Consider the following 13,307-nt stretch of genomic DNA (forward strand, 5'->3'; position numbering starts at 1 on the left):
TGCCTTCAAAGGTCTTACGGGAGACCTTCCAGCTCGTCCTCGTCCACCCCCGCCCCCCAATCTCCTCTCTCTCTTTCGCTGCAGGTTTGGCATCACTCTCTGGTCCACTGACTGGCAGCTGGTATCAGCCAGAGCCTGCGTTCATGATGCTTCCTGTGGCATCTCTTCTTCAATGGTGGCTGTCTCCAGTTAGCTGGTTGTTGACTGGGCTGGAGTGTCTTCTCTCTTTCTGGTTCTAGCTATAAATGAAACTGCCTGGTGAACAAACCAACAGCTTGCAGCGAACAACCCATTTGCGTGCCTTCTGTTACGCCGACAGATGCCCAGTTGCCCCTGGCACAGCAACGCAGGAGGGGCAAGCAGACGGGGGGCTGTTTTTGCTCTTGGCGCCTCCTTCTTTTCCTTTCTTCTTTTAAAGGCTCAAGGATGCCAGCCTGGGCTTGGGAGTGGCATCATGGCGGAAATGGCGGCCTTTGTCTTCCGTTGCGCTGGCTCCACTGCAGCAGAATGAAGCTGAAATGGCGGAGGGGTCCAGTTGGCGCCTTGCCTGTGGGGGAGCCCCTGGATCTCTGGAGTCCAAGGGAGAGGCGAGCTTGCCCTCCTCCTCCTCCTGGCACCCCGTGCCCTCGGCTGCCGCTTGTTGTCTGCTCCCGGGCTCTGGCTAATCTCCCTTCGCTGCTCCGCACTGTCTGGCCCACGTACAGGACCCCCAGAACATATGCCCGCTGCTGCTCTTATCACACGAAACTGTGGCGTTGCCACTGAATGGATGGCACCGTGCCAACTAGTCTGCCATCCGCCCTTGCAGGCAGCTCTTTCCTTTCTTCCCTCCCACCCACCCTCTCTCTCTCTCTCACTCTCACTCTCCCCTCCTCCTTCTGTCGACTTGACGTTAATTAACACACGGATTAATTGATTTTAAAAGCAAAAGAATTACAGTCAACTTTTCCCACATGGTGCCGACGCCAGCCGCTTGGCACATTTCTGCCTTTCACAGGGGGGCAGGAGGGAGGCGCCCACAGCAGCGCAGCCAGCCCCTGCAGGAGAAGTGAGCAACGTTGGCTGCTGATGGAAGGCGAGCGACACCCTCCCATCTCATCCTTCGCAATGTGTTGCTATTACAGTTCGTTATAAATAATCAGAGGAGCCCCTCCTCCCATCCCTCTTCTAAAAAACGAAAGCTCTTCTGAGCTCTGAGGAGACAAGAAGTGTCCCCCACCCCCAGCTTGGCTTATTATCACCAAATACAGAGATAGTCTCTGTTGTATATAATTAAGCAGTTAGGAAGGGAAGGATTTCCCACCTCCAGCCATGCTGGCAATGACGGAAAACGTCTCCCTCTTTCCCTGGTCTTGCCTCCTCATTTCTTCCTCCCTAATTGGCTCAGATGCGTGGCTTCTGGTGAAGAATCTCAACCAGGTCCAAGTTGGTGGGTTGCAATTAAGGGCAATATTTCTCATGCCAGGGCTTAGGGTGCTTTTGCCTCCCCCCACCCCACCCCCTGGAGGCAAAGGGCCAAGCAGACGAGGCGGGGTGGCCAGCTGGAACCAGCCTTTGCCTTTTATTTCGTTTTGGTTTTTTTTTAAAAAAACACCACACAAAGCAATTGAAGCGGTGACTGGAATCCATTATGCAAATCAGGCAGTATTTGCATAATGTTTCATGACTGGAATATGCAAATGAGTTGTATAATTTATGAGTGCCAGTGTCTGTCTGTGAATTTGTCCTGTGCAGAGGCTCCCTCTTAACACCAGTGAAAGCCCTTCCTTCCCTCCCTCCTCTCAACTCTTTCCTTTCCCAGGCCAGACCTGGCCCAGTTTGCTCTTCCCACCCTGGGAGGGTGTTGCTCAGGTTAACTGCAGCAGCAGCAGCAGCAGCAGCGCACAACACAAAGAGCGGTCCAGGGGAACATCCTCTCGGGGTGGGGTGAGTTGGACTAGGCAAAGAGGGAGTGGAGCAGGCACATTCCAGGCCCTCCAAGGCTTTTCTGGGGGATTCATGGGATCCCCCCTGCTCATCTCTTTCTTTGACTGAAGGGTCTGGACAGTGCAGTGTTTCATGGACTCCAAGCACTGGGCTTCTAGGCCCACGGTGACTGATGTACATCCAGAAATGGGGCAGTTTTTCTGTTCTGACTGCATGGTAGCTGCATGCAGCCCTTGGAACAAGAGCCAAACATTCCTTATAAACTCTCTGCTCTGGAGGTTGACCAAAGCTTGACTCTGAGCATTCCATGGGAGCATCATTACGACTTTGTGATGACTTTCCTTAGGTGGCTGGCGATAAGCAGGTAGAAGGTAATGTTGATAACTCTAAGTTGGTGGTATTGGGTCTTGTAAATTTAAACCGCTTTTTGCTGCAGTAGGAACCATTTCCTGGTTGGCTTCCAGCCTTTTGTAGTAGAAGGCTATTATGTCTATGTTGAGGTAGAGTTGCTCTTGCCACAGGAACTGGCCTGGCTGCTCAACCCTTTTGGCGACTCTGTGCTTATTGCCTTCCACAGCCATTGCTGGGCAAAGTGCGCAAAATCTTTAAATCTTTTAACAAATCTTTGATTAATCCCTACTAAGTAGATTAAGTCCCCCTGTATACTTTCAGTGGAAGGAATTTGCTCAGTGTCTTTCAGGGCACTACCAATACAGCAAGATACTTTGGTGAGCCGCACAGATTCCCTTAGCACAGGCCTCTGAATCAGTCCTGCCACTGAAACGATCTATGGTGTCTGAGTACCAGCTAGAGTGGATTTGATTTAAATCACTAGTCACTGAGATTTGATTTAATTATTTTTTTTTACAGAAAGACATTCCTGCTGGTATAATCTTAATATTTACAACCAGATGAAGGTTTCATTTTTGGAATAATAAATTTTTAGAGTAGTTTTTACAGTTATATCAAAAATTACTGATTTGGTTATACTATTAGAAATACATAGACAGATAATTATGAAATTATTGTGAGGTTTAATAAGTTAACTGTTTATATTTTGACAACTTTTCTGCTGTACTTTATTGGAAGGAGAAAAATAATCACTTCCTTAATAACAATTTAAACAATTTATTTAACTAAAACAATAACATTGTAGCATATGTATCCATGTTTGTTAACTGATGTGGTTAAACTTTTTTTTAAAAAAAAACCAACTGAGTTTCAGCACATATGAAAAACTTAAAAGAAATCCTTATTTCCTGATGAATAGCCTTTGGACTACTATGTAACTTAAATAGAAAACTCTTTAGAAAGATTCCCCCCCAAAAAAGCATTTTATTTTAAAAATCCAATCTAAATTTTAAAAAATCAGTTTTTTAAAAACGCGATTTAAATTTTAAAAAGTGGAATTTTATCTACCCTGGTACCAGCTGGACTCTCTGCCTCGTCAGTGCTCAGAAGCAGGAGAACTTGGAAGCCAGAGCATAGGAGCCTACGCTTCCCTGACCTGACATAACAGTTCAGAGGCTGGCCACAAAAGGCTGCATGGCCCATTCCTCCATCAGACAGCTAGCAGCTGCTGTTTCTGAATGTCAGTAAGCTACCTTACATCAGGTCCATCTTGCCCAGTATGGTTCAAGGTCTTGGCCAGAGAAAGACTTTTGGTGTCACCTGATGCCAGGAGGTGCCATTGGGAACTCAGCCTGGGCCTCCAGCATGACAAACAGATGCTCTGCCACTGAGTTTTGTTCCTTCCCATATTGTGCCAGGGAGGAGATGCCTGGTTGTAACTGTGTGAGTGAAACTCAAATGTCTAAAAAGATCACTACTCCCAGCCTTGGCATGATCCACCTTGCAGATGCACTTCACACATTTTTCTTTTATTAAAGTGGAGAAAAAAATCCATGTCTGGAAAAACCAGTTGTCACATTAAAGATTCAAACCCTGTGTGAGAAATAGAATATGCACAAATGTGTTTGTTTTGCATACACATTTTAAATTTCTGTGTTTTTATTGTAAACTCAGTGTTTGACTTCTAGGAGGATTTCGCTCATTAGTTTTGCTTCATGGAGGTGGCTGGAGAAGTGAGAGGCAAGCCCACAGGGAGGCAGCCAGGTGTTGAGTTTTTACCCAGAGCACAAATCATTGGCAAGCCCTAATTCTGCTGTCTTTCCCCAGCCAGGAGAGTGAAAAGGCTGGGCAGTGGCACTGGTGGTTTCTCCTCGGAATAGAAGCTGAGGTTCTCAAGGAACAGCCACAGTGACCGGATTGTGTACTGGTAACCCAATTCCGTGTGCACAGAAATCCCTCCACCAAAGAAGTTTTTATTCTCCTTTGGGGCTGCAGCCCAGCCTTGCTGCTTCCCATCATTCACTTGCATTCTTGAGTTTTCTTTTGAGCTTTTCCAAATTGGCACACTTGGTATTCCTCTTTTCTTTAATGATCAGCCCTCCTCCATTTCAGGTCATTCAGTCCATCCCAGTCTTGTATCACCAGCAACAATTCTCTTCAATTCCTAATTGAAAGCTTCAGGGTCCTGAGCTCCCCCCTCCAGAACCCCACCCAAGAACTCTAGTAATGTCTCTTGGGGCTCTCTCATGTGCCAATGACAAGTTTGTTCGTTACCTCTTGGAGATAATAGATATAGATATATGTGATGAGTATGGGTTGCTCGTGCGTAAGTTGCCGCCTCTCCTGGCTATGTTGCCTTGTTCAATCCTTTCTGTCTGGACAGCCCTTCACTTCATGGCTGCCTCAGTCGCTAGCAGAATCCATCAGTGGGCATTTCTTAAACCTTTTCCAACATAAAAGTTGTTTGACGCCAAGTCTCCTTCTACTCTCCCTGCGTGGAAGCCTTCTGCGCAGGGAGGGTGTGGGTAGCGGAGGACCCGTGCTCTCCCCGCTGGTGTCCAGTGAAGAGTCCTGGAGCCCTCTCGCGGATTCCCCCATCTGCCCCCCTTTATCCCTGGTGTTGCGCTGATTTGCTTCCCCATCTGCTGAGCTGCCTCTCTCCCTGCTGGGCCCTTCTCCAGCATCATTTGAGAGCCTCCCCTCCGCCTCTAGCTCCGATGTCAGTTCCCTGACAATATAGATATAGATATATAGATATATAGATATAGATATATAGATACCCCTCTCCCTCCCACCCAAATCAGCCTCTTTGCCCTGTACTCCAGTCTGTAATAGATATCATCAGAGGGTCCTGGACTCCATATTTTAAAGCACTGGCCTCGTGGCAGAATTCCTCTGAGACAACTTCTGGGCCTCCAATATCCTGGAAAACGTAGTTAAGACATTATCTCCCTCCTTCAGCCAAGGGCTTCCAGAGTGGTTTGGGCCATTAGATTAATGCAGATGCTTTGTGGCTCTCCACGCCCTTTGGCATAGATCTCTGCCTACCAGTGTCGTCTCTGGTTTCCCCTGGGGTCTTCATCCATACTTTGTGACGTAGTGGCTTGATCGCCTGCTTGGCTTCTGACTTTAATGATGAAAAAACTCATATTCTTGACACAGGCTGGGTGCAGTCATGTGATTTGGTCATGTTCACTCTCTTTACAGGAAGCACCAGCCAAATTTGCCACCAAATAATTGTTTCATCATTCTGCCCGTTCCAAATGTCTGTCTGCGAATTGCCTTCCTTCCTATATTAAGTTGTCTTGCTTGCCTCCTTCAGATGATTTCAGGGAGCAGTTAATGCTAAGCTCTGCTCATCCTCTTCCCCCAAATGCAGCCCTTTCTGCCCCTCTGCGTTGCCTCCGGGTGCAATAAGTAGGTTAATACTTGCTGTAGGGTTAGCCTGAGGGTTAGAGTTCCCAGTGGGCAAACCAGCATACTGCGTGGGAAGTGTGCATGTGCATGCCCGCCTGTTCATACAAGAGAGAGAGAGAGAGAGAGGGCTTGTGAACAGAGAGGTTTTCAAGGTTAACACACACGTTCCATTCCCTTGTTATGCCACCTTCAGCAGAGGTAGCTAAACTTGCAAACCATTTCCTCTTTTTAGAAAATGCAGTGTTAGGTATACCTTTGCAACCTGTTTTCCCCCCTCATTTTTCAGAGGCAGGAAAACTTGGGCTGTGTCGGTGAGCTCTCTTTCTTTCTCATCTTTCTAGAGGCTGCTAATGCCCTCCCTCTGGAACTTGAGAGGCAGGATTTTCATCCAATCGAAAGGCCTGGCTCTTGTTCAGGAAGGGGAGATATTACCCCCAGTCCCAAGTGGAGTCCTATCAAATGCTGTGAAAATGGGAATGTCTCTTCCCCATCCTGTTCCCTTCCAACAGAATACAAAGGACTTGTCTGGGGAAAAAAGTATTCTTGGAACTCACAGCAAGTGAAAGATGCTGACATCTCCTCCCACAGACCGAAATAGCTATACATATATAGATAGGAGCTGCCACCCCCACCCAGTGTGGGGATTTTGAGAAGCCAGAGAGCCTGGATTAAACTTCAGCAAGGATCCTGTCGGGGGGGGGGGGAGCATCTCAGGCATTGCTTTGATGAGGTGGTCACAAAGCCTGCCGGTTGGGGCTCCAGAGGAAAATAGAAAGCTGCCTTCTTCTGCTGAGTCAGACCATTAGTCCAGCTTAGCTCAGGGCTAGCAGTTGCTCTCCGGGGTCTTTTTCATCCTAACCTGCGGATGCCGGAGGTTGTGCCTGGAACCTTTTGCACGCCATGCAGATGCTTTGCCACTGCACTGAGACTCCATAAACCTTTCCAGCCAAGCCCTTGAGCCCTTTCCAGGCCACGGCATTCTCATTGGTGACTCACAGGGGCAAATAGTGCTAGAGCTGCAGCCATGCATCATGCCTGGAGGTGCCCATTCAGGGTATACAAGGTATGCACACAGCAACCTCTTGAAAGAAACAACCATTGGGGTTGGGGAACACTGCTTTCCTGAGTGAGTGTGTGAGTGAGTGTGTGGTCGGTCTAGATGAGCAGAGGGAGAGATGCCTTTTACCAGGACAGGCTGTCTGTCCACCCATTTGAGGACAGGTCTCTCCAGGGTCTCCAGCAGAGAAAGGAAGACAGTTCCTATCACCTGGTCCTTTCCTAGCTAGAGATACAAGGGATTGAGCTAGAAGCATTCTGCATGCCAAGCAAAGCTACAGCAGATGCTTCCCTAAAACCAATTTGTTTGTTCCCTTTCCCCAAATTCTTCTGTGCAGCCTTTGCACCTTTTCTGACTGGCCTTCCCTTCCTCCCTTTGTGTAGGTACTGTCTGCCAGGACAGGAGATGGAGCAAGCAGAACTGAAGTCTCTTTGGGGACTGAAAGAGCACTTTACTTGTGAGCTGGATCTTCAGCTGAGAGACGCTGGTCACACCCAGGAGAAGGTGAAAGCAGAGGTAGGGTTTACCTTTCTTTTCTGGAGGCGGCTCCAGCAGCACAAGCAGACACTGAACTAGCTGGGCTAGCCTGCCTGGGAGGAAAGAAGGATGATCAGAATCCACTTTGAGGCCAAGGAAGGGAAGGAGAGCAGGAATGCTTTTGCCCTTCATTTGCCAGTAGCTGCCCACCAGTGTGGCAGTTCTGAAAACCTTTCCCTAAAGCTCTGGTGAGGTTGAGCAGGCATTTCCATCTATATATGTATGCAGGGCCATCTTTTCCTGATTTATAAGGGACAGTGTGCTGGCTCTCACTCAAGCAGGTGCTGGCTTCTTAATTTCTTCTGGCCTGTGAACTTTAGATGTACCCATATACATGTGAAGATTTCCATTCTCTCTTTCATAATAAATTGTTCTTCGGGGCTGCCCTTGAAGCTGACCCAGAAACTCCAGAGGGTGCAGAATGCTGCAGCGAGGCTCCTCACGGAGTCTCTGCCATGGGAGCATATTCACCCAGTGCTTTTCAAACTGCACTGGCTCCCGGTAGAGTACAGGGTCAGATTTAAGGTGCTGCTTTTGACCTTTAAAGCCCTTCACGGCCTTGGACCTTCGTACCTACGGGACCGCCTCTCCCGGTATGCCCCACGGAGAGCCTCAAGGTCCATAAATAGCAACACCCTAGTGGTCCCGGGCCCTAAGGAAGTTAGATTGGCTTCAACCAGAGCCAGGGCCTTTTCAACTCTGGCTCCGGCCTGGTGGAACGCTCTGCCTCATGAGACCAGGGCCCTGCAGGATCTGATTTCTTTCTGCAGGGCCTGTAAGACAGAGTTGTTCCGCCTGGCCTTTGGCTTGGAGCCAATTTGATTCCCTCCCTCTCTTTCTTTTTTCCTTTCCTTCTCCTCCTGCGATGAGGCTACAATTTAATATTTTAATGTTTCAATATTTTAATGTTGTATTTTAATTTTGTTTTTAAGTTGTAATCATTCAACTTGTTTTTATTATTGCTTGTAAGCTGCTCTGAGCCCGGCCTTGGCTGGGGAGGGCGGGGTATAAATAAAAATTATTATTATTATTATTATTATTATTATTATTATCATTATGTTTGTACATCCCACCGTCCTTCACACACACAAAATGCCATACCAGAGCAGGTCACTTCATTGTTTTAGCTTTGCTTCTGCTTCATCCAACTTCTGTAATAATGCAAACTGGGAACAGCCACCCAATGGAAGCTTGAAGGAAAGTGCAGTCACCATCTGCTTCATTCTTGAGAAGTGCATCTCCCACATCTGGATCTTCTGTGAACTGGGTTACCATAGCAACACCAGCAAGGTCAAATGTATGACTTGCTGAGTCATTCACCCTCCCATTGGTTCAAGAATGTAGAGCCAAGTATAATAGTCTCTAGGGCATTGATTTCATCATGCTCCTGTCTTTGATGGTTGTGTCCTGTTGCAAAACCTGCTGCTATCCTATTTGCTGTCAGGGTCTGACTCTGTGAGAATCAAGGGAAGAGGCTGTAGGTTATACACAGCAGTGTTAGCTAGCATGGTGATAGTGTTAGTGGATCTCTGTACATATGTATCTTTACTTCAAAGACCAGAGGAATTGTATATAGCAGATAGTAATGTTTAGCTTTGCTTGTATCTGGAGACAATAAACACTTTGTTAGTTTGAACGGCATGGGAGAGGAGTTTTCCCCTTAACCGGGGACTCTGGAAGAAGCTGTGTTGCTGGGAGCAGGAAATCTCTGAAGGTTCTTCTGGGACTCTGCATACTCTGCTGATATTTCACCCTGGTTGAGGTGTGGTGAACTACCAGCGGACTTCCACAAGTCACCAACAATGATTATTCAGGACTCTGGAAATGGGTTCATTGTGGCCCAATTGCTGTAGGTTTCCTGGGATGTTACTCTTGTTGCATCTTGAAACTGTCAGCTATCAACATCCCAGTGCTTGTTTGCTTCTGAGAATCCAGGAGAATCTCCAACAAAAAGCAATGCTGTTCTCTCTCCGAGAAAGATCTGCCTTCTGTAGCTGAGAGGAAGTCTCTAAATCTCTTTCAATGCATTCCTCACATCCTCAGTCAACTTCCTCGTAACAGGTGGGCTTCTGCTTTGGCATGGGAGCCATTAGAAAAGAATCAGAGGAGGAGAGAGGCGCAGTGGGGAAGCCAAGAGGTCAGGCATTACTTCTGCCTCTCAACAAGGGTAGAGGCTTGTCAGTCGGTCACAAAGTCTTGGGCCGTTTTGCTCCAATCTGGAGCTCCAACAAGCCACTTCTTACTTCCATATGTGGAAGTGGAACAGCTGGAACTGAAGGGCCTGGTCCAACCATGAAGGCTTGAGAGAAGAATGCAGGCAAATGAAATGCAGTCACGCCCTTGACTTCCAGGAGGAAAGATGGCAGACTAGACATCTCTTGTCGACACACTGTCGATGGGGATAATTACATGGTGATTAATGATAGCCAAACCATAAATCTTGTTTATCTCATTATCTCTGGGAAAACAGAGATAACAGGGATTAACCTCTGATACTCAGAAAGGCTGCTTTCCATGCTTTAGGACCGAGAAGTTTTTGAGGGACTCAGACAAGGGTGAGTGACTGAGAGCGGAGGAAATCATAATCTTGCCCAAACACCTCATAATAGTCCTAAGGGACATAAGGTTGGCGAAATCTACCTTTCTTTAATTATTTGTGAGACTTTTAATAAATTATGACTGAGGGAGGGGAGCTGCATTCCTCTTCCTCTCTGTGAGGATTTAACCCTCAGCAGCTTCTGCTTCAATGGTGCTGCAGATGTCACAAGAACTTGGTTCTCAGCACAGAGAAGCATTTATTGGCAATCCCAGGAAACTGAACTCCTTTCCATCCTGTGCAGGATCCTTTGAGCATGAACCATTCCACACAAAATGCCATAGGTGATTATTCCCAGCCCCCTTAAAATCAGACTTGGGACCAAATGAAACAAACGGTGATGGGTGAAAGGAGCTTTCTTTCTGCCCAGGGTGCCAATAGCCAGGCTCTTCTGAGCGGGGCATGGGAGGTCTTCTTAATTTGCTCTGGTTCCAGCCTACGTACCCTGATCCTCCAGCACAGAGCAGGTCACATGTGCAAATATGCTCACCCAGCCCTTTTGTGTGTGCTTTGCATGGGGGGAAAAAGTCTGCTTGTGGAGGAGCCGCCAGGAAGGGCTTTCCTCCCAGGCTTCTGCAGCTGCTTCCATTTCAGGCTCTCTTGCCCATGATCGGTCAGCCCCTGCCTTCACGGGAGCGTTCCTTTCCTTAACAAGCACAACAATGGCAGCTGCAACGGCCTGCCGCTGGATCTTCAAAGAGGAAATTAATTCCATCTGCAGAAGGGTCAAGTGCTGGAAACTGCCGAGCAGTGCAGTTTGCATGGCAGGCTACAGAGGCGGCGATGCTAATAAGACTATGTTGAGAACAGCAGCCTGGCTCTGGGGAGTCCGATGAAGGCTTCTACAGATTTTGAAAGAAACAGTCTCCCACACCTAATGATGTCTGCTTTCCAATTCATTAATAATGTGGAGCGGGGAGATGGGAGGGAGAGGCAGGCCTGGCTTTGAAATATCAGAATGGGAGAAGATGGGGATTGCTCCCTCCTCTCACTAGAGGTCACAAAGCGAGAAGCAGCTGCAGCCACAGGGCCACCAGAGCTGGGAGCCAAGGACCATAGCATTGCAGGAATAGTTCCTGTGATGGGCTGCAGCAGTAGGAGTTGGAAGAGGCCTTGAAGCGCAGCCCAAACAGCCTTCAGGAAGACAAGTCATCAGGTGATGCCTAATGAAGGGATTTCAACTCCAAGCAGCTTCCTCTAGGATGCCTGGACACATTGTCTGACCTTGCTGCTTTGCATTGTTAAAATTTCCCATTCCCAGGAATGGGAATTGTCATTTTACCTTCATCTTTCCCCTTCCCTAAACCAATTGGAAATGTCGCTCCCAAAGCAGGTGTGAGCCGCTCTTCCTGGGCCAAGTGAGTTGTGAGTGAAACTGTTCTCTGTTTTCATGAAAAGTGCTTCCTGGGTCCAGTGACGTGGTGCCTGATATCATCTCTTCCCTGGCGCTGCCAGGGGGATGGGCTATGTTCTTGGACCTCACTCTGCTTGCAATGCACAGAGCTGGGGAAGAGGACACACCCACTTGCAGCCTTCCCAGCCGCTTCCATCAGGCTGACATTTCTTGGCTTTGATATGCCTGCTGGAAATCGCTCTGTCTCCACGTGATTTTTCTGCATGGTTTCAGCAATTCCACACAAATATTATTCCCTGCTGGGAGAGACAGTGCTGGCCGGGAAGCTCTCTGTCCCAGGTACGAGCTCTCAAAGCAGAGAATTTGTGTCATTTTATCCCCTCCCCTGACTCAATGTAACTTAAAGGAAGATGGTGGGAGGTGCTTTTATTGGGGCGGAGAGGGACAGCATTCTCTGATGCACAGCTTTTTGTCCTTCCTTGGTATTTTCTAAAAGCAATATACATGTTTTTCTACTTTTTTATTTTGTAAGCTTTTGTAAACCTCACTGGGAATGCTGGTTGACCACTGAAGGGTAGGACATACATTTAACGAATAAGTAAATGGGGTATAAAAAGAGTCCAGCGAGGTTGCCCAAGTGTGGAAACAGAATGTGAGTTTCAGCAGGTGTGTTCAAGAACAAGGAAAGGAGAAGTCTGTGTTGGAGGCCTTGGTTGGTGCCTCCTCAGCTCTGAAGTGTGGCCTGCAGGCTATTCCTGCTGCAATCTGCTAAGCTCCAAAATATCTTGGTTCCAGGGTATGTTATTGCACTGCTCCCCTTTTTGTGTCAAAAACTGGCACTGCAGAAGCACCCGACCCTCTGCCGCACCCAGAGCAGACTGCTTACCAAAATCCAGGTATATGATGGGTTTGTGCATTGCAGGTTCTGGAGAAAGCAGCTAAAATTAAAGAACTGCAAGAGACCATCACAGATCTGCAGAACGAACTCTCCCAGAAGGACTTGGAGGTGGCGTGCCATCTGCAGGAGGAGCTCCTCCTGGAGTCACAACTGAGCTCCCTGCCGCAGCTGGTAAGGCTTGTGCTGCGTGTGGGGTGGGCCCGCTTGCCATTTTTGCCTGAGGTTTCTTTCTGTCCTGAGGAGTGACAGAAGAGGCACAGTTGAGGGTCACCAGTACTGTTTGAAGGCAGTAAGGCTAATCAAAAGCTTCCTCTTGTTTTAACTGGAGGGATCCTGGGTGGGTGGGTGCTGGTAACTGAGGGGTTGTAAGAGGCAGGAGCTTTTCTTGTGCATTTGCTTTCGAGCCTGTCTGGGGGCCATGGCTCCTTGGAACACCTTGATGAGGAATTGGTCCCTTGTTATTGACCTGGGACCTAACCTGGGATCCAAGCAGTGCCAGAGAGGCAGGAAGGAAACACAGGCAGAGTTTTCTGGCCAAGCATTAGCTGCAAAGTCTCCTCTTGGGCTGATCTCTCAGCAGGCATGTCTGGGGAGTTCTAGAAGGCTGCTCCTCAATGCAGCCTGCACTTGGTTTAGGCCAGGGGTCAGCAGACATTTCCAGCAGGGGGCCGGTCCACTGTCCCTCAAACCTTGTGGGCTGGACTGTATTTTGAAGGGGGGGGGGGATGAACGAATACCTGTGCCCCACAAATAACCCAGAGATGCATTTTAAATAAAAGCACACATTCTAACTCATGTAAAAATGCTGGTTCCCAGTACGTCCGTGGGCTGGATTTAGAAGGCAATTGGGCCGGATCCGGCCTCCGGGCCTTAGTTTGCCTACCCATGGTTTCCAGCCTTTCTCAGCTTGTGGGTCCCCAGATGTTGTTGAACTACAACTCCCATCATCCCAAGCTAGCAAGGCCAGAGCTCAGGGATGGTGGGAGTTGTAGTCCAACAACATCTAGGGACCCACATGTTGAGAACCGCTGGTTTAGGCTGTAATCCATATACTGACCATATACAATTCACATTATATCAGTTGGACTTTCCTCTGTGTAAACATTGTTTGGACAGAGCCAAAAACCTCCGAACATTCTCTGAGTGGGATGTGGGTGAAACTGTGGGGTAA

The 13,307-nt window shown here is 48.1% G+C and overlaps 1 protein-coding gene across 5 annotated transcripts in view; it reads left to right on the forward strand.

Annotated features, from left to right (window-relative positions):
* PMFBP1 (polyamine modulated factor 1 binding protein 1) overlaps positions 1-13,307 on the forward strand; it is an 84,217-nt gene that overhangs the window by 42,702 nt on the left and 28,208 nt on the right. For all 5 annotated transcript variants that reach the window (XM_081018501.1, XM_081018500.1, XM_081018503.1 and 2 more), the window contains exons 5-6: positions 7,135-7,267; positions 12,161-12,307. In XM_081018501.1, coding sequence (XP_080874627.1) covers positions 7,135-7,267; positions 12,161-12,307 — 280 coding nt within the window. The remainder of the gene's footprint in view (positions 1-7,134; positions 7,268-12,160; positions 12,308-13,307) is intronic.

The sequence above is a fragment of the Podarcis pityusensis genome, assembly GCF_964106645.2.
Source record: "Podarcis pityusensis genome assembly, chromosome: 8".
NCBI lineage: Eukaryota > Metazoa > Chordata > Lepidosauria > Squamata > Lacertidae > Podarcis > Podarcis pityusensis.